Below are 26,264 nucleotides of genomic sequence, written 5' to 3' on the forward strand. Positions count from 1 at the left end.
CAGTGGTTGTAATCCCATTCCGCGTGTCTGCGCGCGTGCGTGCGGACAAGTCAGGAGAGGTCGTTTGACATCGGAATAAAATTGTACTCAGTCGCGTGCAAGAGGTGCGCACTGAGCGCGGGACAGTGGGAGTCATGAGTCCGGGATCGCGCGGACCCATGACATACATCTAACATCTAAAAACACTGGCTTTTATTAACTAAATCTGGTATTATTCATTCATATCTTGCTATTCATTCATACTGGTTACTCCCTTTTATATAGTTGTAGTCAAATTATTTAATTTTTTTAATCATTTAGCCTATAGGCTATATAGGCAAGGCCTATATATTATTATCCTACACTCATATCTTTTCATAATTAGCCTACCATTTATATGTCGTAAAGAACTTTTAACTGATTTGTTGTTTAAGGGTGCTATACAAATAAACTGGCCTGGCCTGTATACAGTGGTGATGGTTTTACATCAACATTGTTTAAGGTTAAGGCAAGGGTAATTTGAGGACAGGAAAAGTGTGTGTGTGTGTGTGTGTGTGTGTGTGTGTGTGTGTGTGTGTGTGTGTGTGTGTGTGTGTGTGTGTGTGTGTGTGTGTGTGTGTCCCTCATGCAGAGCTAATTTAGACTAAAGGGGCCACTGACACACAGATTTAGGACAGGAAGTGGAACAGATGACAGAAGACTGGTACTCAATCAAAACTGAATAACTGCTTAAGCTGTGTATATTTGTGTTGGGAAACTTCAGTTGAGAGTCAGCTTCATATATGGCCGGAATAACCTACTATGGGGGCCACCAACCTATTGTTTACAATGCACACTTCCTGTGCAATTTCCTGTTAGTAGGCCTATAAAATAATAAAATGTGTTGCTTTCTTGTGCGCTAACTGCAAAAAACATACTTTAAAGATAAGTATATTATACACCCGTTATACAATTACTATCTAGGCCTATAAAACTGTGACTGAGGTTACAGCCATGTTAACAATTCTGCGAGGCAGTACTTTGGCACAGCGGTGTTTTGATCTTAATGCTAACATAAGCATGCTAACATGGTAATAGTGACAAAATAAACAGGCTGATGTTTAGCAGGAATGTTCATCAACATCTTAGTTTAGCGTGTTAGCGTGCCAACATTTGTTAATTAACACTAAAGAAAAAAGTACAGATACAGTACAGTATAAATGCAGGTATTTGCACATAAACGGAAAAATTGTGACAATTAAATTTTTGACCTAAATGCCTATGGCGCTAGAGGTTATGTCAAGACATGAATGTCTGTACCAAATTTCATGTCAATCAATAGTTGTTGACTGACAGACCGACATTGCTGTCCACCGCTAACATGACTAGAAATAAAAAGACAATTAATGTTAATACTTCAAATTATTTGCTACACAATCAGGGACACAAATACTCCTGGCCTGTGTTCACATGCATTATAGGTTGCATAGTAAAGACTCAAATTTATTCAACATGAACAACATTTCGCAAACATACACATGATCTGATGGCTACATTCAGTGTTCACGTTAAGCAGCTGATGGGATAACATTTGACTGTTGTACCTTGTAAGATTTTATGTGACAAATAAAACTGATGATTTGATTGACTGGTTATTTAATGATTTATTTCAAGCGGTGATGAAAAGGTATCGGAATCCAAACTTTAAAACTGCATTAATCAATATTGCTTTAATAAAACTAAATTAAATGGGTACAAGTCATGTGAAAGAGCTTGTTCTCAGTCACAAACCAACAGAGAATAATCACCAACTCTATTGTGTCTACTGTGGAGCTTTTTAGCCTCTTTTAGCAGATTGTTTTGGTTATATTATTATTGAGTCTCCACTGCTCTCAAGTAAGTAGAAATTTTGGGTATCTATACTTTACTGGAGTAATTATTTTACAGCAGACTTTTTACTTCTACTCCTTACAGTTTCACGCAATTATCTGTACTTTCTACTCCTTACATTTAAAAAATAGCCTTGTGACTCCTATTTCAGTTCGGCATGGTTTTCATTCCGACTTGTCATCGTTCAGAAAAACACACACACACAAAAAAACGTATCCAGATAAATTGCAGCATGCAGCATGAGAAGTATAAACATATACCATTCCGACACCTTACTGGTTTGTATGCGATCCATTGCACCTGCACAGACCCGGTGCTAATACGGCACCGGTGCCTTATCTACCGGACTGAACAGCAACGTGGATTTCAGTGCCACTTAAATGCCTGCACTTCTCTCTGATGCTCCAAAAACTGAACGTTAGAGGGAACTGAAACATCGCCGCACGGGACGCTAGTTAACACTACACCTTGCAGCAGGTAACGTTAGCCTACCGTTAGCTAGCAGCTGGAGTAAACACGGTTAAAATGCTGACAGCTAAACGGTGTAAAAGTGTGTCTGTATTTCACTGGAGAGGATTCTAACACCAGACTGTAGCTGCTGTGGTCTGAAAAACACAGATGAGATGTGTCACCTTTTTCAGCCTTTCTGAGTTTGCAGGTATGATTGTGATATAACATTATAGTCTAGTCACTATGGCCTTCAGAAAATATGTTTTTTTTGTGGAGGTGTGGTAGTGCACTATTAGGCCCCTGTGGGGTGGGCTAAGCTTTTGTCCTTTTTGGCATTTTTTCCCCCATTACATTACTTTTACTTTTATACTAGTAGTTTTGAAACCAGTACTTTTACACTTCTACTTGAATAAAAAGCTGAGTTGATACTTCAACTTCTACAGAAGTCTTTTCAAACCCTAGTATCTGTACTTCTACTTGAGTAATGAATGGGAATACTTTGACACTTCTGCTCACTAGCTAGGAAAATAAGTTAGCAAGAAACAGATATTTTTTAGGAGGTGGTAGAGACCAAAACTACAGAAGCTGGGAGCAAAATGTGGTTGCGCTACAAGTCAGGATTTATCACGTTGTCTTGGAATAACAAAATAATTTTCTCGTTATAACAGGTTAATTATTTTGACTTATTATACCTTCATTCAAATGAGGCGTGCATATTTCAATAATACTGCAGATATTGTTAACAGAATAGCCTACTGTATGAGATTAAATTTTTGGGCTCTAATTTAGTGATAACTTAATCTCAAAAAAACAACCTGTTGCTCTCTCATGAAAATTATAGTGTGTTCCATTTGTACACGCCTCCTGACCTCGGATTTCCGGGCTTGGAACTCAGGCAACTCGTGGCTTCTGTTAGACTTTGACTCCTCATGTGGCCAGAAACAAATGGTTGTTAATATTTCAGCCATAACATTCTGAGTTGGTGATATTTCAGCTTCTTTTGATGTTTTTTGTGCCCCCCTTTAAACAGCAGCAAATCTTACATTTTTATGGACGTTACAACTGATATGTATCATGGAAAATTGTACAATGAATTCTTTGTAAAAAAAACAATGATAATGTGTGCAAATAACTCGTCAACAATTTAAATACTTAAGCTGTGTCTGTGTGATTTATAAAATACAAAAAAAAACACAAATACAGAATATTTGTTTAACTTAAATCACAAACGACATGTTGATACAGTGACATGCACTCTGACCACACATGTCTATATACAACAAGGGTACGCATTAACATAGTCTTTAACTTGAGTGCTGAGTCCAGGTAAGGTGCTTATATTTTCTGCTCCATAAGAGCCCATGAGAGCCCTCCTGCACATCTGCTTAAGGCGCTCCGGACGCTGCTTGCGATAGGGCACGGTCAGCTTACAGGACGAGCTGGTGTAATAAGTGAGCAGAGCAAAGAGTGAAGCAAAAGTCCTGTGGCTGCCGTACAGACTGAAGAGCAGGTTGTTCAGCTGGACACGAACACTAGTCGGGCCCTCATCGCTTTGATAGCTCAGAGTGAAGAAAACATCCGGCTGGCCGCTGTCTCTGCAAAAAACACAGCAGCACACATGCAATCACTGTGTGCACACTTCTTCCAATCCAATCCAATCCACCTTTATTTATAAAGCACTTTAAATACAACATGGGTGACCAAAGTGCTGAACACAATTCTAAAATAAGCAATAACATATAGTTGTGGCACAATAGAACAATAAAATAGCAACACAAAAAAATTCAAAAAAGAAAAACAACCTCGAAAATCATCCCTCAAACTGAGTTTAAAGCCAAAGAAAATAAATGAGTTTTAAGACGAGATTTAAAAACGGGAAGAGACTCGGTCAATCTCATGTGCAAAGGCAGTTTATTCCAGAGTCTCGGAGTCTTCTTCATCAAAGGTTGTGATGAATGTAACTGCAACATATACATACTGTATGCTGTACATATTTTACATCATAAACAAGCTACACTGGGTGAACTTTATATACTTATATATTTTTTTTTAATTTAAAAAAATCAATTTAAAATTAAAATTTTCAAGTCAAATTTTCAAAGTTTTTTATATCAGAAATATGGGTTTCTTTCACCCAAATTGACCCCAAATTAACATGGATGCATGGATGTATACGTTGTATGGAATGTTTTCAACCTTCTTCGCTGGTAAAATTAATGATCACTTTAATTGAATTTTGGGTGTTTTATTCAAATTTATAGCATTTGAAAATAAAATATTTAAATGGCTTCAAAACAGTATCCTGACTAAACTTTGACGTAAACCAGTCTGGGATTCAGTCAACATCCTGTGATCTTAACTATTGGTAAAAAAATAAATAAAAAAAAATCATAATTTCTGGTAGATTACCTGATGAGGAAGGTACCCAGGGGTGCCCGTGAGAGTATTTCGTGTGCCTCCTCCATGGTCATGGATCCCCAGTAGTAACCACTGTGTTGGAGCCGCTGGTAAGTCTGCTTCACTAGTTTGTACTCTGCTGCGCTGCTGAATGGACGGAGGTGTGTGGGCAAGCTCACAGCATCAGCTCCAGTGACTGGCTACAGCAGAGAAGGTGTTATAAAGAAATAGTTTAAATATAAATAAAGTTACTGCCAACGTTCAATATTGTTCTCCTAAAAAGACGCTAGAATTGAACAATAGTGCAGAGTGTTTTTTGTCGCCGAGCTGCTAATACAACACTATAAACATGTATTTATATTTGTGTTTAATGTTATGCTCATCTTAGGATGCCTATCCCTATTGTAACATCTAGCTGGGGACTGCAGGTGAAAACTAGCCTTTTGGCTAATTCTGGCATATTTACAGATGTTTATGAATATGCACTGTCCCTGTCAAATAAAGATAAAATGAAATCTGTCAGAAAGTTGTTAAGTATGTGTCTAAACAATACAAAGATTTAAAGGCTTTTTGTTATCCTACCACAGTTTTGTTTTTAAATATATATATATATATAATTTCTAACCATTATTTTTGAGAGATGCTGTACTGCATGAATAACAATAATATTATACTAACAATAATAATGCTCTGCAAAGTGTTTTAGACACTTTGTAACAGAAATTTGCAGATTATGTAATCTGCAAATTTCTGTTACAAAGTTCAGACGCTGGTGTCAGATTTCTCCCAAAAAAAGCTACAAAGTTTCCATGCCAACATGCAAAGTCCAAAGATAGACTCAGATATTTGACTTTTCACTCAAAACACTGCATACATATGAACAGTAAAAAATCAATCCTATAAAGTATTACTGTTGGGATGTAGTGTTTGGCTGGAACTAAAACCTACAAATGCTTAGCCAAAACATGGAAAGTGTTTCCAGATGTAAAAAATATTGTGTTTTCCCTCCCAAAATAATCAGAAAACTTGTAACCAGTCGTGGAAACTGCACTGTTGTAAGTACAATATTGAGGTACTTTTACTTTCTATTCTATGCTACCCTCTACTCCAATACAGTTACTTGACAGCTGTAGTTACTTTGCAGATTCATATCATTCATAGAAAACGCCATTAAGATAAGATAAGTTAAATATAGCTCCAATTTTAGCAGCTGCAACATTAAAGTGATGCTTTCACATTAGGCATCAATAACTATAATCCATTTGTGTGATAAATATTACTCTAAAATGGGTCATTTTGGATAATTCGTACTATTATTACTTTTGGTACTTTAAGTATATTTGTATTGCTAATACTTGTGCACTTTTAGTAGGATCGTGAATGCAGGACTTTTATTTAATTGTAACAGAGTATTTCTACACTGTGGTAATTGCTACTTTTACTTTCAGTCAACGATCTGATAACGTTTAAGAATGAAATCCTGGTGTTCGATTTTTGACTTTATCTCTCTCCAGCCATCTGCACACTGTTTATATATCTATCTATCTGTTTATATATCTACGTACTATTATTACTTTTGGTATTTTAAGTATATTTGTATTGCTAATACTTGTGCACTTTTAGTAGGATCGTGAATGCAGGACTTTTATTTAATTGTAACAGAGTATTTCTACACTGTGGTAATTGCTACTTTTACTTTCAGTCAACGATCTGATGACGTTTAAGAATGAAATCCTGGTGTTTGATTTCTGACTTTATCTCTCTCCCGCCATCTGCGCACTGTTTATATATCTATATATATATAACCCAAAAGCAATACAATTCACAAACTGTGAGCAAACGTTGAGTACTAACCTGGCACCAGTTTTCAGCTTCTTCCTCGACGCTGATTTCTTCCCAGTGCAGTAAATCTTGTTGCCTCTCTGTCGGCGCTTGGCTCTCAGGCGGAACTCTCTCTGGGCTCTGTGCTCGTTCTGGTCCTGCGGGTTCTCTAGCGGGTTGACTCTGGTTCTGTGTCTCAGCTGCGCAGCTCTGCTTTTGGCCTTGTACTACTGTTCTATCGTGATTGTCTCTGACCATCCTACCAAGGAGAATCCTCCTCTTGACCACCCGTTGCACCAGTTCCGCCACTTTTCACTGGCAAATCCTCCATCCCTGACGCCCTTCTGGTTGTTCATCTGCGGCTCAGTCCTCTTACAGACTCCATGTTGCTTTTAATCAAGATTGATCAAAATCATCACAAACTTCTGGAGGGTTAGCTGCTCAGCCATCTGTCCTTGACGGACTGTCACTGAAGAATCTGATGAGCGTCTTAAACCTGCAATAAGTCATGTTTTTGAGGATGGTGGAAGCCAGTTGTTAACACATCACTGACATATCACATTCTAAGAACCCATGATAAGGCTGCAACTAACACTGTCGATTAAGCTGTTGATTATTTTCTCAATTCCTCGATTAGTTGTTTGCTCTATAAAATTTCAGAAAACAGTAAAAATTGTTGATTGTGTTTTCCAAAGTCTAAGATGACGTCTTCACATGATTTGATGATGTTTTGTCCACAACTCAAAGATATTCGGTTTACTGTCACACAGGAGTGAAGAAACTAGAAAATACTCACATTTAAGAATCTGGAATCATAGATTTTTTTATAAATCATTTTTCATTCTTTTATAAATAAATGACTCAAACCGATTAATCAATTAACAAAACAGTTGGCGATTAATTTAATAGTTGACAACTAATCGATTAATCTAGACATGACAAACTTGTTAGCAAACAGTTCCTTATTAAGGCTCCATTGTTTTTCTTTTAAATGCAGACCTTATATATATATATACTTATAGTATGTGTAATGCCATGAATAATAAAGGGACTGTGTCCTTGATATCTAATCAACACAAAAAAAGAGTGGTATTTTGGGCTTGAGTTGGGCTTGGACAGAAACAATGTGGGTGCATGTAGGGTCGGTCCTAGTCTCGCATTGCCAGACCTTTCTCAACAGCGCTCCGGAGGAGGGTCTGGCTAGTCCACACAACATTGGGAGAAAAACTCTCTGCTCTGGTTTATTGGCATTTCTTTAAACCAATCACAATCGTCATGGGCGGTGCTAAGCGCTGGACGGAGGCACGGTGCGGCTGCAAAATAGCCTCGGGAAGGAACTTGTTTTGGTGGAACGTGTACGTTAAAACGTTTTTTTTTAGTCGTGCGAGAGAAAACTCAGATTGGACAGATAGAAATAGATAGATAGATACCGGAAGGTAACAGACATCCGGCCGAGAAGAAGGACTTGCGGTGGAATTTCCAACGGCACCGGACCAATCCCGGAAGTGGAAGGTCGTTGATATAGACTAGGTTGGGCCTGACTCTTTGGCCAGATTATAGCTCTAAATCTAAATTAAGTTTTTTTTCTTCACCAACTCCGGAGGAATTGTATCTGTTCTTTATGCTCCACTGTGTTTACCAGTTAGTTTTCTAACTGTGTCTGTCTGTTGTTTGGTGCAGATAAATTTCAGTGGGTTTTTAGAGCTTTTTTGCTCTGCTGAAGCAGAAAATGACACAGTGCGAGTGGCGTGGGTGAACCAAAAAGAAGTTGCGTCTGGACAACAATGAGCTGGTACTCACTAGAACGCTCTGTAAAGCCAAAAGGCTGCAGATTCATTCAGCTGATCATTCTCTGTAGGTTCATCACTACAAACAACCAGTTTCACAACGTCATTTGATACATTTCTACTATGAATATATCCATTACAGGCCCTGTGTGTGCGTGTGTGTGTGTATGTGCGCGCCCAATGCATAATCAGGTCATGAGACTGATAATAAATAATCACTGGAAGGGGCGGATGAAAAAAAAGACAGCAAAAACGCTTTCACTTTCTCACCAGAGCAAGATAAAGAAGAAAGAAAATCTATGGATTTCTTCTGTTTAGCTCTACATTCATTTGTGTTCAAATATTCCAACATGTTAGTATACACACACTGCAATTATCACAAAAAGTAAGTCAAGTTTTAAAAAGTGCATTATTAAAAAGCTTATTTCCAGAGCAAAGTCACAAAGTGCCTTAAAAAAAACATAAAAGCAGCAGACTGAAAATACAAACACAATAAATCTAACTTGTTAAGTTTTTGTACTTAATAATCCTTAGATTTTCTGAATAGTGTAAGTACTATATAAGGATATAAGTATAGTTGTCTCTTTTTCTGTTATAATGCACTCATAACTTTTTGACTTGTTTTAAAGCATTTTACAACCTTTGTGAAAGAAATGCTTTACTGTATGAATAAAGTTTAATATGCAATATAGGCCTATTATTTCAAATTTAGTATCAATTTGAAATAATAAATAAATTTAGTATCAAAAGAACAACTGCGTCAAAGGTAGTCATTGGTTGTTCTTTTGATACTTAAAGTCAGTGTTTTATTTTACTTTTTACCTAACCTCTTTGCTGACATGTTGAAGTTGCTTCTGCTTCACTAAACATTTTAATCTCAGTTTAAATCTCATAAACTTGATTGGTCACTTTTGTGAAGAGGAAGGCTGCATCAAATTGTAATCAGTTTCCAGTAAGTCGTCTATCTCCAGGATATATTTTTTTTTTTTTCCCTCAGCTCACACGGTTCTGTACATAATCACACTGGATTACACAATGTTAAATGAACAGTTTATAGATAGGAGCATTAGCTTTTAAAATCAGGGCAGCAGCAGTGCATGGCTCTGGCTAAAGTAAGTTCAGAAACCATCACAAAAAAAATTCACAACGTGTGATAATGTGTCCAAAAAAATTCAGAGTTCAGAACAAAACAAACATCAAAGAAAAAGTGCTATAAAAACAAAACAAAGGAATATGTCATTTATATGCCTATTACTATTATTTTACACATTGTGGAATTTGAATGGGGGTGATATGACGTGTTAATGACACTGGGATCGGTCTGGTCTGATCTATAACTAGGAGCTGATTGTGACTGGGAGAGCTTGTCAGAACTTCCCACTACTAACGGGCTAATTAGTTTCTTTCAAATCCAATCCCTGTTTCAAGTTATATAGCCTGCAGTATAAATGAGCGTCAGATTCAGATATGAGATGTGTGTGTTTTTTGGATTATAGTTTGGTAACCTGTTGACTTTACATGAATGAAGGAGAAACATTTGTCATGACTGGCACACACAAAAAATGTGTATTCATGAAACAGCTCACTTACTTGCAATGACTGGCCGTCAGAGTCTAGTCGAGTCCGAGCAGCTTCAGTCAGCTCCTTTCCAGCCGGAGGTCGCAGCTCTTCATGAGAAGAAACATTTTACTTTCGGTTAAAGTTAGTGCTATGCTGGAGGCGGGGCCGCTACTTTAAAACAGCCAGACAATATATGCTGTATTTTTGGACACACGCGCACGCACGCGCACAAATGCAGGTGCGGTTGCTTTCGCTTTCACTTCAACGTGGATTCTCTTAAATCACGTGATCTGCCAGCAGAGGGTGTGTGTGTGTGTGTGTGTGTGTGTGTGTGTGTGTGTGTGTGTGTGTGTGTGTGTGTGTGTTTGAGCCTCTTTAGTTTTTTACATATTTCTCAAACTCTAACTTAATTACACGATTAAATGCAAAGTGCATTCAACGTGCAAAATTAAAAGGATCTTTCACGCATTTGACTTTTGAACTAGCCTATATGCAAAACACAGAAATGAACTTCACAGAAATGAATTATAGCCTATGCAAAACACTTCCTCCCGTCAAAACGAATGTGAAACTAAATGATTGATGTATTGGCACATGTTCAATACATCAAGCATTACATGTAAAGAATTGTTCAGTGTCAGTGACAGTTGAGCCCTGGATGCAAAAGTAGTTAAATACTTTTGCATGCAGCTCATAGGCTTACTTACTTACTTATCTAAACTATTAAATGCAAAATATTAAATGCAAAATACATTTTGTGTGCAGGATACAAGGATGCAGTTCACTTTTGAACACACACACACACACACACACACACACACACACACACACACACACACACACACACTTTTCCTGTCCTGAAATTAACCCTACCTTAAACATGTTGATGTAATAAAACAATAGACTATTTAAAAATAAATAAAATTGTGGTTTGGTTGCAGTTTCTTCAATGGCAGATGGACACATTGTGGGGTTCACAATGATAAAACACACACACACACACACACACACACACACACACACACACACACACACACACACACACACACACACACACACACACACACACACACACACACACACACACACACACACACACACACACACTCTCTGATGCCATGGTAACCAGCTTCTCATGATATCACTGAATAATGATCAGACAGTGTTGAGCATTTATTAACAAAGTAGATTTCAGCTACATTCTCACACTCGGCGGTAGCGTCACATCGTTTCCTTCGGTTTCTTCACATCATAATTGATCATTAGTGAAGGGGACTGTTAGAGGTCCATGTTTCAGCCCGTGGAGCTGGACGCCTGCTTTTCTTTGTTGTTTTGTCTGTGAATCCAGCAGGCAGCAGCTGTTACAGCAAAGATCCCATAAGTAGCCAAGACGCACTGTAAGAAAGCAGAGGACGACATATTTCTGACTGAGGGCACTTGATATATAAAAACATAATAAATGTTCATAGTGAATGGAGCCTGTGCGTGTATACGTGTGTGTAGTATCTACATTTCTTCGACCCTGCAGAGTGTAGCTATTAAAGTATTTCCTCCAACCAATCAGTTCCACAGAAGCCGGGGCCTCAATGCCAAGCAGCTGCCTCTGAAACACACAAAAAAAACACCCACACCCACACACAGTAAGAGGAAGCACTGCAGCCAGACTACTTGACTTTTGAACACACAGGGCGAAACAGTAACGGTTGCCCGGGGCAACCAGATAGAGTCAATTGGAAACTGTTCCGTGGCCCCTATGGTTGCCCACTTGGCAACTACCTGTTCAATATTTGTGTTTTTCTAAATGTTGCGTTTACTCAAAACTGGTAAACCTCGGGGTGCATTAAAAGTTATTGTAAAATACCCTTTTCTCATCTGTTTTTGGCATTTTACAGCAATTTACTGGTGAAAGAAGTAATTATTGTTACATGGGTGAGTGCAATCAAAGATAGTACAGAAGAAGAAAAGAGGTCTCGCTCTGCAGCTAAAACAGAGACCGGGTGAAAAGAGGAGCTGCAGCAGTGAGAGAGCTGTGCAGTACAACAAAAATATGGTGTTTTTTGAAAATTAAACCACGTAAACCTATTCTGGTACAACCTTAAAATACAATTATGAACCTGAAAATGAGCATAATATGGGTGCATTAAAAGTTATTACATTTTTAATAATCATTTAAATTGCCCCCCTTTTTTGAGCTGATCCGAAAATGGATCCGATCCGTGACTCAAAACCGTGATCCGAACCGTGAGTTTTGTGATCCGTAGCACCCCTATTTGAGAGGGATGGGGAATTAGATTACAAGCCATTCCCTCATTGTTTGATTATTAAAATGTGTGGTATAGTTCCATAAGAAATTAATTGCTTCAAATATAGGCAGTTTAAAACATGGCAACCGTATTGTCAATTTCGGCAACCAAAAGGCCTGGTTGCCAAGGCAGCAACCACTTTAAAAAGTTAGCGTTGAATAAAAGTAACACATAAAAATGATGGAAATCCGTCTATCAAACATTATAAAACATTAATAACTAAGGCAAAAACACAAACTCAATTTGAAAACTATGTGATAAGAAATTGAGCAATTTCAGTGTCAGTGCCAGTTTGAGCTGCAAGCACAACAAATAAGTAATACTTTAAAAATACTTTTGCTTGTTGAAACAGTTTGTTGAGAGGCATGACCAGGCAGAACTGGGATGACAAACTGGTTTGTGGTCATGCAAGTCACATTCAACCCACACTTTTGAATAAGAATAAACTGGATTACTCATACAGCTCCAGCTAATCATCTGGACTGGCAGCACAGAGCTCATTCTCCACAGACTCTATACAGTCTTTTTTTGCCATGAGAGTTTAGCTTTGTGATAAAAGCTTAAAGCTGTAATTCCCTTTGACTGAAGAGTTTGAAGGTTTTTTTTCTTTTAATGCATATGCTGAGTTTATTAACAAAATATCTCAATTTTGCACCAGACTTTCCTCTTGGACTGTTACAATCTTCCATGCATGGATGTATGTAATGTCTTATGGGGTGGGGGTTATGTTTTTTTTTTTTTTTTTTTTTTTTTTTATGTGTCTTGACTGTTATGCTGGGATTGTTTTTTTGTTCTGTGTGGAGCTATTTAACAACAAAGGTGTGTGGCAATAACGTATTTAATCTTTTATGTTTGAATTCTCTAACATCAGGCTTTTGTCTTAACTGCTGAACACATATTTATCTAAATCCTGTCACTAAAAATTAGATTAGATTAGATTCAACTTTACGGTCATTGTGCAGAGTACAAGTACAAAGACAGTGAGTATAGAAAGGTGGTGCATAGGCAGGACAAGAAATATATTGCAGTGTTATAAGAGCTAGAATAAATATGGCTTTGTAATATGAACAGTGTATGAACAACATGTACAGATATGTGCACTGTAGTAGCAATGACACTAAAAATTAAGAATGTGTTTAAAGCTTTCTTTTAGCCAGGCTAGCTGCAAACTCTGACCAATAAAAGGGAAAAGTGCATTCCTTAAAATGTCATATTATTCCTGTAAATGATCTCTATGGGCGTGCTACATGACAGTTGGTCATCATGTTCTGCTCTCTCTGTGGGTTGCCGTTCTCAAACTCCGTTCGTTTCGGGACACGACAAACTTACACGCTGAAAATGGCAAGATTTGAAGGAAACGTGGTACTTTCGGGGAATGATTGTAAAGATTTACAAAGAATAAGTTTACGACATTTCTTCTTAGCCCCGCCCGGGACGATTGTGAAAAAACAAATATCACTTTAAAAATGTAGTTGGACACTTGTCATCTTCTTACATTGCCCATTAAATTTAAATGGTCCAATGTGTAGGAATTTCTTCTATCTAGCGTTGAGATCATATATCGCAATCAGCTCTTTCGCACCACGCAGTTCTAAGTACGCATTACAGCTACGGTAGCCTTCACACTTCAAAAAGCCAGTCTCTTGCTCTTTTCAATATCCTTTTTCTGGGCGAAGAAGAAGAAAACTCCTGTTCCTGAAATTTGGATTTTGAATATGTGTGGTCTTCCATGTTGTCGAGAAGCTACGCTACCCATTAGCAGCATTAGCAGCACCTGTGAGTTTATCATGTGACAGCGAAAACGCGATAGGAGGAGCAGTATATCCTGTATGTCCCTTACCGGCTAACGTCTTTCAAGATGGCGCATGAATATGGAGCGTCTACCCTAGTTCATGCGAATGCAAATGTAAAATTTCAAGCCATAAAGGAATACTGGGAATTGATGGTGGTGGTAAATATTCATGAAAAAGTCTTGTGAACGGGCAACACAGATTTCGATAATGAACAACTAAACACGTTACACACTAGACCTTTAAGAACACTAAATTCCATGAAGTGAAGTGCTCATCTAACATCTGATACATGAGGGGGAGAATGCGGAATATAAGGATTCATGTGAAGAGGAGGAATAATTTGCAATTTGAACATTACACTTGCATGAAGCGTGCCATGGGCGAAAGCAGAGTGCTGACAAGGTTGCTCTGCTCAGTAATGCTGATTTATTCTGCAGTGGTTATTAGCCGAGTAGAGAGGGAGCCCTTTTCTTCCCCTCAAGCCCGATACCGATTCATCTACAGAAACCACGTTGTTGACTGGAGCACGACGGGCTGGAAGACGGTTGTTTGAATCCTTTAGAAAACAGCAGCTTTGCTTGTTCTATTAAGATTTTATCGAGAACAGTTTAATAAAATGTAAATCTGTGTCCCACTTAGCCTTTAACACCCACATTAAGTGGAATTGGCTGCAGAGCAGCAGCTCTACAGCAGACAGCGCCTTGCTCAAGGGCACTTCTTAAAGAGGCGCTATGCAGTTTTGGCCATTTCCTCGCTGTTTTTTATCACTTTTTGCGGGCATGTTTCTCTATAGTGCCCCCCCCTACAGCTTCAGAATAGATATTTGGCAGCTCCGATGTTTACTCGTGTCTGAGTCCTCTCTCGGTCAGTCTGCCGTGTCCTCTTTCTCTGTTCCTCCGACAATGCTTTCCTAGCTTTCGGCTTCTTTTTAGCCGGCTCAGCCGTGACGATAGTGTGAAAAACTCCATCGCTACCTTGTTATCTGGTTCCTGGATGGGGGTGTGTATGTGTGCAGTGCCGTGAAGCAGTTTGTTACATCGCGAGACCTGATATCACGCGATACTTCCTGACGCTGCGGCCGGGGGCTCGCCAGCCAGAAGTTGCAAGGGCGGTTTTTCCGCTCACGGGCGCTAGGGGGAAGCGAGACGACCACCATTCAACCCGAAAAAAGTCATATGACCATTCCAATGACTCTGAAGCTGTTCAGTTAAGGTACATTAAGCTAAAAAAAAACTGCATAGTTGCCCTTTAAAAGAGAAACTACACACTAAATATTTTTTTAATATTACTTTTTTTGGACTGTACAAGTAATCACATTTCTTTGTGGCATATGATGTTAACACAGGTGATTTTTATCAACAGACATGCTTTTTCTGCTCCCCTTTGTTGTCAAGAGTTGGATGGGAAAAATCAACGCCACTCGAGGCTGTGCACTAAACATAAGGCTGGAGCCGGGGGTGGTGCCACAAGGCCTTTTTCTTTTTAAATATGCTGGGAGAGAGGGTTCAGTCATGAGAGTGTAATAACTACCTTTTATTTCTAAAATACTAATAACTGACTATCTTATCACCATGGATACTCTACGACAGGGGTCACCAACCTTTTCTAAACTGAGAGCTACTTCATGGGTATTGAGTCATACGAAGGGCTACCAGTTTGATACACTCTTCTGAAATAACAAATGTGCTCAGTTTGCCTTTAGTTATTTATGATTATTAATGATTAATGATAGTTATATATGATTATTAATAGTTATATATGGTTATTAATGATTAATGACGCTCATCTGTGTGAAGACACTGATCACGTTAATGATTTCTCACAATTATCAACAATGACTTAACAAGGTGGGAACAGATAATATCAATATTTAGTTTTCATTTTTAGAACAGGCCTGAGGGCTCCTCATGTGGTCCTTGGGGGCTACCTGGTGCCCGCGGGCACCGCGTTGGTGACCCCTGCTCTACAATGACGGTCTCCTTTTAGATGGAGCTGAAATCAGACGCTCTAAATGAGCATATAAAAACATCTCCGTTACAGATCCTTATCACCCACATCTGTCACTATGGTGGAGTGCTTTGAATCATCACTGGATGAGGGTTCTGCATAGCAATTGTTTTGGTCACAATGTCTCAGTTCACAATGTTTAAAAGGTGCTCTAAAGCGATGTCACACGTTTTTTTAGGCTACAACTTTTTTTTGTCACATACAGCAAACATCTCCTCACTCCGCTAGCCGCCTGTCCTCTGAACACACTGTCTCTGTAGACAGCCCAGGCTCCACAAATGGCAACAAAAAAAAACCCATGAGAGAGAGACATCATGGCTTTCAAATGAGAAAAGTGGCAGTTGGTCAAGGCCAAACCTCCACCCTCCACTTTGCCCCTCCCACTCTCCTCCTCAATAGCTTCAGACACAGAAATGGCACATATTAAGGAAAGCTCATTGTGGGACTGGCTCTACTCTTGCATTTTCCGCTACTTTATACTCCAAGGCAAATATTCTGCTTCTGTTATTATTATTGTTATTATTATTATTATTTAAACTTTGAATCACAAGATACCCAGCAGATTTCTAACCATAAAACCATCTGCTACAACTGCAGTTCTCACCTACTGTCAAGTAGCAGAGGGTGTTCCCCGCCCTTCTGCCTCAGGGGGGCAGCATGGAGCCCATTACAGTCAGGCGCAACGCAATGAGGCAACGTAGAAGCCAAGGTGAGATTTATACTTTATCAGAAGGGTTTTCAAAAATTTATTTTCTATTTTACAAGAGAAAAGACTTCAAGGTTGAAGACTAACTGGTTCTTTTGGGAAATGCATTCATGGCTTAAAGCCATGGTTTCAACTGGTTTCCGCTGCCCTCAAGTGGCCGGAAAAAAGTTAGGGCAGGTTTAAGATTTATTTCTTTAGCAAGTGAAATGTGTAGCCTACATTTCATGAATTCATGAAACAATAGGCTACATTACCTCACTAGCAGGGTGGATACCTGCTGGTCTCACCCTGAATGTCAGTCTAGGTCAGCTGCATCTAACAATTCATGTTTTATTAATTGGGTTTTCAATTAAGTTTATTTTTTGTAAGTTTAACAATATGACAAATGCCTGTATTTGTCAGAGCACATATCGTTCTAATGTTAGCCTACATTTCTTTTCCTTTTAATATACTTGTTTTGGGATCCTTACTTACTTCTGCACATGTATTTGTCCAGATATTTGCTATTTTATGGTTTACATATGTGTTTCCTACCTCTAGACTTTGTCTTGTACTGCTGCAAAGCCAATTTCACTTCTGGAGATCAATAAGGCCTTATCTTATCTTATTTATCGTGTCAATGGGAGATATTTTTTTCAAGACGTAGCCGAAAAGATGCTCCACATTTGTAAACTCATCAGAGGAAAAGAAAAAAGGAAAAAGAGAGATAAAGTGATAGTGATTTCTCGAAACCACAGTCAAACAAAAGGTAGGCTATTAAAGCCTAATTTAAAATATACAGCCTATAAAACAGGGACATGCAAGTATTTGCTAAATTAATAGATTTGTCAAAACTGATACATTTCCATTCTATTAATCATCTTATCATATTTAATTTCATCCCACTACAGCAGCCTGGACATGCAAAAGTCAAATCCTGTTCTCACCTTCACCTCTGTTATGAGATGACCGAAACTGGTGAGGGGGATCCGCGTTTTAACAGGAGATGTCGGCATACCTGGAGGCAGTTTGAATGACAATGTTACGTTACACTGTTTATCTTGCCTCACACATTCACTCCACAGTCTAATCTTCTTCTAAGACTTCCTTTCAATGAACATGTAGAAGGTGAGGACTGGTTCTTACTGCTCTGTTGGAGACAAACAAAACACGGACAGTAGGCTACTAATATTCCCGATTGCCTGCGAGCTTGGCCGTCTATGGTCAGCGAAATGCTAACAGGAGGTGATAGCCAGTTAGCAACAAAATGGCGCCTTGATGGCTCGAGTTATATATATGTCAATGAGCTTACCCCCTTGATATTTCCAAGTGGCGATTGTGTTCCGGGAGCTCTGTCGTAAAGCACACGCTGTCCAATCAATGTGTTTCTATGCGTTGTGCTGACCAATAGGACATATTCTGGTGGGCGGGCCTTGCAGCTGGTTACACAAACCGCAGCTCTACCTGTCATTCCCTATGGTCATTCCTCTACTCAGCCACAAAAGGGCGCAAGATTAAAGTTAATAAGACAAGCTATTCTTTCTGATCTGCGCACACTTTGAGTCAAATATTTAAGCAAATTACTTTTTTTTACACAGTAACGCTTTGTTTTATGAGTACCCTGAGTTTCCTACTCATTTTCTGGAAATGTTTGTAATTGTTTTATAGAGCATCTTAACTGTTCATTATTTGGAAACGATCTGAAAGGGGCTAAGTCATTTGTTGTATCTTTATTATTGTCATTGTGATAACCTGTAATTTACACCAACACTGGAAACGTCGTATTTTCGTGTGTCAAAGTAGGGTACGTGTTAACACAGATTCTTTTTAAATGACTGTAATGGTGGAAGTAACTAAACACATTGACTCAAGTATTAAAGTACAATTTTAAGGTAGCCTACTTTTAATTTACTTGAGTATTTCCATTTTATACTATAAGTCAGAGATATTCAACACGGGTTCCGTGACCCCTAGGGGGTCCTCAGAGTAAGTGCAGGGGGGCCGCCATATTATGTCTAAAATGTTTTTGAAAGTTTATTTTTTCAAAATTCAAATACGTCTGAAAATAAACAATAATATGAATCCAACCTATTATTAGGAAAGATAATTTGGCCTATTTGTGAAAAGAAAACCATTTCATTTACACATTGAAGATAAGCTTAATATAGGTAGCCATACAGTTAGGCTTAAGAATTCACTGTGCCTTCCACATTAAAACATGATGTATAAATAATATATATCTATTCATTTTCATCCATCTGGCCCAGTTTAACATGCAACTCAATTTGATACAATATATGTACAGTAGTAGGGCGTCCCTACTCCGTCTCTCTTTCAGCTAAGGGGTCCTTGTCCTAAAAAACGTTAAAGACCCCTGCTACAAGTTATACTTCAACTCTACTACCATTCAGATGGAAATATTGTACTTTTTGCTCCACTACATTTATTTAACTTTATAACTTTTATAATTACCGGTGGTGGAATGTAACATTTACTCAAGTAGGCCTACAGTACTTCCGTACAATTTTGAGGTACTTGTACTTTACTTGAGTATTTCCATTTTATGCTATTTTCTAATTCTACTCCACTACATATATTGTACATTTTACTCGACAACATTTATTTTCCAGCTTTAGCTTAGGCGTGCACGATTCAGAAAATGTCACGATTCGATTCAATATCGATTTTTAGGCTCAAGATTCGATTCAAAATCGATTTTCGATTCAAAAACGTTTCTCGATTCAAAAAACGATTCACAGTATTTACATGTAGTTACTTTCCCCATGTGATTTCAGTAGACATACAACAAATAAAAAAAAAAAATCGATGAATCGATTTTCGGAATTCTATGAATCGATTTTGAATCGGTAGAGCTTGAATCGCAAATTTTTTTGCACACCCCTACTTTAGCTACTTGTAACTTTACAGATTTAAATTTTTTATACGAAGTATAAACCAACTGGGCCATTCTGCATAATGAATACTTTGGTACTTTAAAGTTCCCATGGCATGAAAATTTCACTTTATGAGGTTTTTTAACATTAATATGAGTTCCCCCAGCCAGCCTATGGTCCCCCAGTGGCTAGAAATGGCGATAGGTGTAAACCGAGCCCTGGGTATCCTGCTCTGCCTTTGAGAAAATGAAAGCTCAGATGGGCCGATCTGGAATCTGCTTGTTATGAGGTCATAACAAGCAAGGTTACCTCCCCTTTCTCTGCTTTGCCCACCCAGAGAATTTGGCCAACCCATGAGAGAGAGACATCATGGCTTTCAAACGAGAAAAGTGGCAGTTGGTCAAGGCCACACCTCCACCCTACACTTTGCCCCTACCACTCTCCTCCTCAATAGCTTCAGACACAGAAATGGCACATACTAAGGAAAGCTCATTGTGGGACTGGCTCTACTGGCTGTAATTCTGCACCAAAGCTGAATTTCGGGAAAGAGACTTCCTATACAGTATTAGGGGACCACTAAGGTCTATATAAAAGCATCCAAAGAGCACCATGTCATGGGACCTTTAAATATATTTAGATGGTAATACTTTTTTAGGGGAGACCTGTGACATTTTTGACACTTCTGTCTGTGTGATAATGTGATACAAACTAGTTACATGCGTCTGCTATTAAATTGCGTAGCTGTTATCTCTGCAATCATTACAGAAAATGCATAGTTTACTCTCAAACACAAAGAGTAAGATGTGACAATTTACCCCATAGTCTTGGTTAGTTGTACCATACCCTGAGGTAAAATGTAACATTATGATATACACTGGGGTGAAATGTAACATCATGAAAATAGGATTGTCAACTTGACATTGAAACTTTTATTCAACACTTAAATGACTTTTTAACATAATATGTGTGTGTATGTGTTGAGAGGCACCCGTCTTTCTATTCCAAGACTGGAATTTAAAGAAAGAACCATAAATACAAGGTAGGGGGAGGTTGTAACATTTTGTATCCCAGACTCTTAATATCTAATAGATATCCATATAGACACACACTAAACAAGATTTAGGTTTGTTGAGTTTAACTACAAAGATGACAAGGCTATCACAAAAATAAATTAGGTTAAAAAAAATACTTTCCTACCTAAAACCTCGTTTTCTTTTTAATATGTGCAGTGTCTGTCACAAGGTGCAGCTTCTTTGCATGTGGAATAAGGACTAAGCAGAGCACGTTTAGATTGAATCAAAACGTGTTCCTCCTGACTGGAGAAATTGGACATGTGACCCGTGTTACAACCATCCCCGGTCTCCCCTACTTTTACTTACATAACAGTTTGAATGCATAACTTTTACTTGTAACAGGATATTTTTACAATGTAGTATTGTTACAACATTAATAAACCTTTTTAAAAAAAGCCTGTTTGGGATGGATTTAAAGTTGGCATTACAATTAATATTGCATTCACTGACACGGACCAGTCACCTGTCAACCGATCCCTGTGGACACAGTTGTAAGGAATTTCACTCATGAAATATGATGTCATACATATATCACCGGGCTCAACCCGTCTCTTTTCTTAGTTTAGGAGTTCTCTTTTGGCGCTTTTCCATTACATGGTACCTACTCGCCTCGCCTCGACTCTACTCGCCTTTTTTGGTTTTCCATTACGAAAAAAAGTACCTGGTACCTGCTAACAGGTACTTTTTTTAGTACCTCCTCAGTTCGAGGTTCCAAGCGAGCTGAGGCGAGCCGAGAAGGTGACGTGAAACCCTGCAGGCTACAGATTGGTCGGAAAGAAGCGTCACTGATCACTGCATTGCTAGCGAGAGACGGCATTTTTTAAATAGTTTAGCCAGCGGCGTTTTTTTGCTGCCGGAGGCTCCACGCAGAGCTTTCTCCGTAGCATACAAGTGGCCTGATGGTTATACTGGTGTGCTGGTGTGTGCATGTGTGATGTGTGTGTGTGGGGAGCTAGTGAGCGAGGGAGAAGTGAGAGAGTGACGGCGATTATCTCCGCAGCGAGTAGCGACTCAAGAATCATATATATGTGACCACGGTGGGAAATCTGGAGCAGTAAACGTTAACTATCTCTTTGAAATCATGTTGTTTACGGAGACAGAGAACCAGGAAATGCGTCGGGGATATGCGGGTATATGTCATAGACAGTATAGGGATATGTCAATGGAAAAAGCAAGCTACTAAGCCACGTCCATGGTAGTTGCTATGACGACCAGCCACGCTGAGGCGATACTAAAATCTGCAATGGAAAATGGACGCACAGCGAGTCGAGGCGAGTAGAGTCGAGTAGAGTCGAGGCGAGGCGAGTAGGTACCATGTAATGGAAAAGCACCTTGTGTAGCCTGGCTCTGCCCTCCTACGTACTTCCACTACATTTTCATTTTCCTTCAGTACTCCGTCTGGGTTTGCGGTATAGTCTTGGGTTTTCGGTTTTCTCCGATCAAATCTTTACCGGTACAATCAGCGAACAGAGGGAGTGGCTGAGAACGATGACGTTGAGGTCGTGCGCTAGTTTGAAATGAGAGCGAAGCCATTCGGTCCGTTGTGGCAACGCTGCTGAATATCCAGAAGTTAAAGCCCGAGCAAGAACAATCTTTGCTGAGTTGTGTTGGTGACCATGATGTTGTGGCCCTCCTCCCCACGGGGTTCGGGAAAAGTTGGATTTTCCAGCTCGCTCCGTTAGTTGTGAAGGAGTCGGCTAAGGCGAACGCTAGCGATGCTAAGCCGACGTCACGACCAAACATTAGCGATTGGTTATGGCAGATCAAGAGTGGCTCTGGGCAGATCCAATAGCTTTAAACTTCAACAGAGTACCCGCTTTCAAGGAAGTTAACACTTGTCAATGGAGAGTGGCCAGACTCTCTGTACACATGAAATGTACCAGAGTCTGGTATCTAGGACCAGGCTACTCTCTTTACTCTCTCTACTCTCACCTTACTTAAAGTTTCTCTCAGCAGCTTTGTGAAAAAGAGGAAACTCTTGGCTTGAAACTTTTAGTTCTAAAAGTGGAAAGATAAGATCTAAACTGAAAGATTCTGCTTTGTTACATGCAGCAGAAAGTGACAACAGAAGGTCTGAAGTAGTGAAAAGCTCATTTCCATTACTTTAACTAAGGAGGTTTTTCCCAAAGTTACAAACCGGCAAGCACATGAAGACTTGCAAAGCTCCCCATGTCACATTCCTTTTTTTTCGTCTTCCCACTTCTGCCACCACAGGCCATGTTCACTGCTGCACTGCACAGTCACCTCTTAAGTTGGCAGCAATAAAGAGAAAGTGTGTGGTCACAGAAAAATTGTGTGAGTGTGACTGAATTTGGGATCATGTTCAGAACAACAACCTGGATAGGTCTTCACAGAGTTTCCCTTCCAGCTACACCCTGTAAATGCAACCCTTGAATTTCTGCAGCCTAACATACTCATGGTTTGGAAAGATAAACAAGGTTGTAAGTAACCTTTCTCAGGGCCATTTCTAGATCACCTTTACCACTGTTGAGATTAATTATTTATCTAGTATTGCACCTTATTTATGTAAAGCATCTCTCTTGGTTAGCAAGGAGCATTCACCTGAATATTTTCTTTCTCTCTATTAACTCCTCCATTTTCTCAACAAATGGGAAATTAAATTCTTCAGAAAAATGACAAACAGCTACAGATACCTTGCATTAACACTTAGTTTGTTAACTTGTAGTTGTTGTAAAATATCAGAAAAGTAGTAAAATACATTTGAAAAAATCCGGAAAAAATCCGGAAGAAATATTATAATTTACAATTTATAATTATAATCTACAGGATACCTCCAAAAGCCCTGATCACCAATGAATACATTTTAAATGTCTAAACAGAATGTATCTTACTCCAAGAAAACGTCATGCTATAAAAATCATCCCATCTCCTAATTATGTAGGCCTAATTATGTACCCTACACTTGATGTCTCAGGGTCACTTATACATATGTTTTGGGAGTGTCCCAATGTGTTTGCCTTTTGGAGACATATAGTCCCACTTTTAGTGATCTGCTTGGAGTTAAAATCCCACTGTCACCGACCTAGCTTTTACTTAATGATGACTCTGTGATGGTTGGAGTCCGGCTGGCTGTGAGTTTCTGTTCTTCTTTTTCCCTCTGTTATGTTCTGCTGTCAGTTTGTGCTCTCTCTCTCTCTCTCTCTCTCTCTCTCTCTCTCTGTGTGTTCCCCCCCTCCCCTCCTGCCTGTGCCAGCCAGCTGATTGCCCACACCAGCTCGCCTCCTCATCACCACTCCTCCCGCCGTATAGGCCTACACACCTACCGGTCATACAATCAAGCGCAATATATAAACCCCGGATTGACTCACCATCTTCGCCTGATCGTTGCTCCTGTCTCCTCGGTGACACATGACTCAAGCTCCTACCCTGTGTGTTTTCCTCGCTGTGCTTTTTGTAATCTGTCTTCTCCTTTCAGTTACTCTCTTCTCAGTCACTCTGCCTCCAGTCAGCTGGCTTTTTTTTCTTGGTATTGGTCTTCTTAATGTTCTATCAGACTATAACTACGTGAGTCAAAAAAAACAAAAACATATAGCCTACCATTAAAAAAATCTAGGTTTCATTAAAGTTGTGTGTTAAACAAGACGAAAGCGTGGCTATACGTGGCTATATGTAGTTTGCTGCTAACATGGAGGCTGAAGTCGGACCCCCCGTGTGAAACACCAAACTCCTTCCTACATACATTGGAAAACGGAATAAAATACATTTGCATCGCGGAAAACTGCAGTAATCCAGGGGTAGGCCTATTTCCTACCCAGTCCTCCCCGTACCTGCAGAGACGTTTTTGCTTTTTAGCTACGTGTTGATCTTGATCGGGTCCCGGGACACCAGCCTGAGCCTCCATTTCAAAAATGAATGAATGAAAATTTGCGTTGAAACTTGCTGCCAATGAGCAGCCGATGGGAGCTGGCTGCAGGACGACTCAATCACCATGGACAGTTTTGAATGTTCTATCAGACTAGGCCTACTCGAGAGTCAAAAAAAAAAGAGTCTGCTTTTGAGACTTTGCTCTAATTTTCGGGACAATTAGGGCAGGATTCGGGATTCGGGACAACTGCTTGGATTTCGGGACTGTCCCGAATTTTTCGGGACGTCTGGTCACCCTACAGCAAAGAGAATATTGGCTTTGCGATGGCAACCGCCTCACACATTGTCGTGGCAGCAGTGGGCCTACTCTTTTCTAGACATAGGCTAGGCCTAGTTATGATGGAGAGATCTGTGGCTCGGGTACATGGAGGTAGTCGGAAAACTCTACCTGCATGGGATGAAGCTTACACCTTGGTTAAATAAAGAGTAGGCTACAGCTTTTTTTTTTTATCATGTCTGGTATTATGTATGTATTGTTTCTTGGGGAGGTCGAGAGATCAGGGACAGGGGTCACCATGGGATGGGGGGAGGGTGGGGATGTTTGTTATGTAGCCTATTTGTGAGGTATAAGGTGTTGTGATTTAAAAAAAACAACATTTTCAAGTCTAAACCATGTGCTATTATTGCAGTGTTTCCTCTGTGTTGGTTTTGTAGTGGCGGCCCACCATGGCAAAATTTCTGCCACCACGGTATCAGAAATAGGGCTGTACAAAAAATGTAGTCGCGGTTGCCTTTTAAATAATCCTGCCGCTCACATTGCAATTTAACAACAAGTAGAAGTATTCAGAGGTTATTGGGCCTGTCCGGTTTAACTCCACATACGTTTGTGTTGATGTAGCCTATTTATTGTCAAAATGTTCGCTTTCTTCCGAGTTGACTATTAAACGAACAGCTCCACCAAAAACGTGTCCTATTGTTCCTCAAAAAATACAATTCAATCACAACTGAAAATTTGCCTCATTGTGTGTGAACAGAGGTGACGAAGTGTCAGTTCCGTTTCATACGTAAAACATTTTGCAGAGGGACGTGGGGGGACACAGACCTGCCACCACTGCTAAAAAAAAATCCTAAAGGAAACACTGTATTGGAAGTTTACCTGTTCATTATCAATAAAAAAAATATATCTAAAAAATATCAGTAAAATATAACATTATCAGAAAAAGTGTAGGCCTACCAGTAAAATCTTTTTTTGGAAAAATCTGTAAATTATCCAAAAATATCTGTAAGATTTGGGAAAATATTTGTAAAATATCTGAAAATACTACTACAATTTCTGAAAAAAAGAATTAGATAGGTAGATTATATTTTAATCTAAAAAAAAAATAGATCAGAAATGCAAACAAATTTAAAGTATTTTGTCCCTTTAATGAAACGTGAAAAAAGTGTATCCTATTTCTAAAAATGTATTAAAGAGGCGAAAATGGCAGAATCACAATGCATAGAGGCAGGTAGGATGGGAAGATGTAGGGACCAATTTAGCAGGTTAACCTGGCCATGTAGGCCTATACAAGGTTGGATTACCAACTGGGCAAGATTGGCAACTGCTCCAAAAGTCCATAAATCCGCAAGTCAATCAGTTTTGGTGACTTTATTAATTGTAGGTGTGTTAAGGAATTTGCCCCACTTAACATACAATATCATGTATAATATCATGCCTAAGTAATGTCGTAGCCCTATCTTGTAGGCTATAGCTGTGCTTTGGTGGCCAACCCCGAGACCTCCGTAGTTGTATCAAGACAAATCAGAGTGGTCTTGAGATAA

General features: G+C 39.2%; 1 protein-coding gene across 1 annotated transcript; it reads right to left on the minus strand.

The window, feature by feature from the left end:
• Positions 1–3,450: 3,450 nt before the first annotated feature.
• Positions 3,451–10,082, minus strand: LOC114573238 (suppressor of cytokine signaling 1). The gene is made up of 4 exons (XM_028605285.1): positions 9,894–10,082; positions 6,550–7,012; positions 4,708–4,895; positions 3,451–3,893 (listed from the first exon to the last, which is right to left on the minus strand). Exons 2-4 carry the CDS (start codon positions 6,772–6,774, stop codon positions 3,569–3,571), a joined length of 738 nt encoding a protein of 245 aa, XP_028461086.1. The 5' UTR covers positions 6,775–7,012; positions 9,894–10,082; the 3' UTR covers positions 3,451–3,568.
• Between the last annotated feature and the right edge of the window lie 16,182 nt (positions 10,083–26,264).

Source organism: Perca flavescens, chromosome 2, assembly GCF_004354835.1.
Source record: "Perca flavescens isolate YP-PL-M2 chromosome 2, PFLA_1.0, whole genome shotgun sequence".
Taxonomy (NCBI): domain Eukaryota; kingdom Metazoa; phylum Chordata; class Actinopteri; order Perciformes; family Percidae; genus Perca; species Perca flavescens.

What these genes read in the sequence shown, in the direction of transcription:
- LOC114573238 (XM_028605285.1), bottom strand. Translation starts at nt 6,774, where the DNA reads ATGGTCAGAGACAATCACGATAGAACAGTAGTACAAGGCCAAAAGCAG. An exon ending in AAGCTGAAAACTGGTGCCAG is followed by an intron (nt 4,896 to 6,549) that starts GTTAGTACTCAA and finishes TCTCTGCTGTAG; the next exon opens with CCAGTCACTGGAGCTGATGC. An exon ending in CTGGGTACCTTCCTCATCAG is followed by an intron (nt 3,894 to 4,707) that starts GTAATCTACCAG and finishes TGTTTTTTGCAG; the next exon opens with AGACAGCGGCCAGCCGGATG.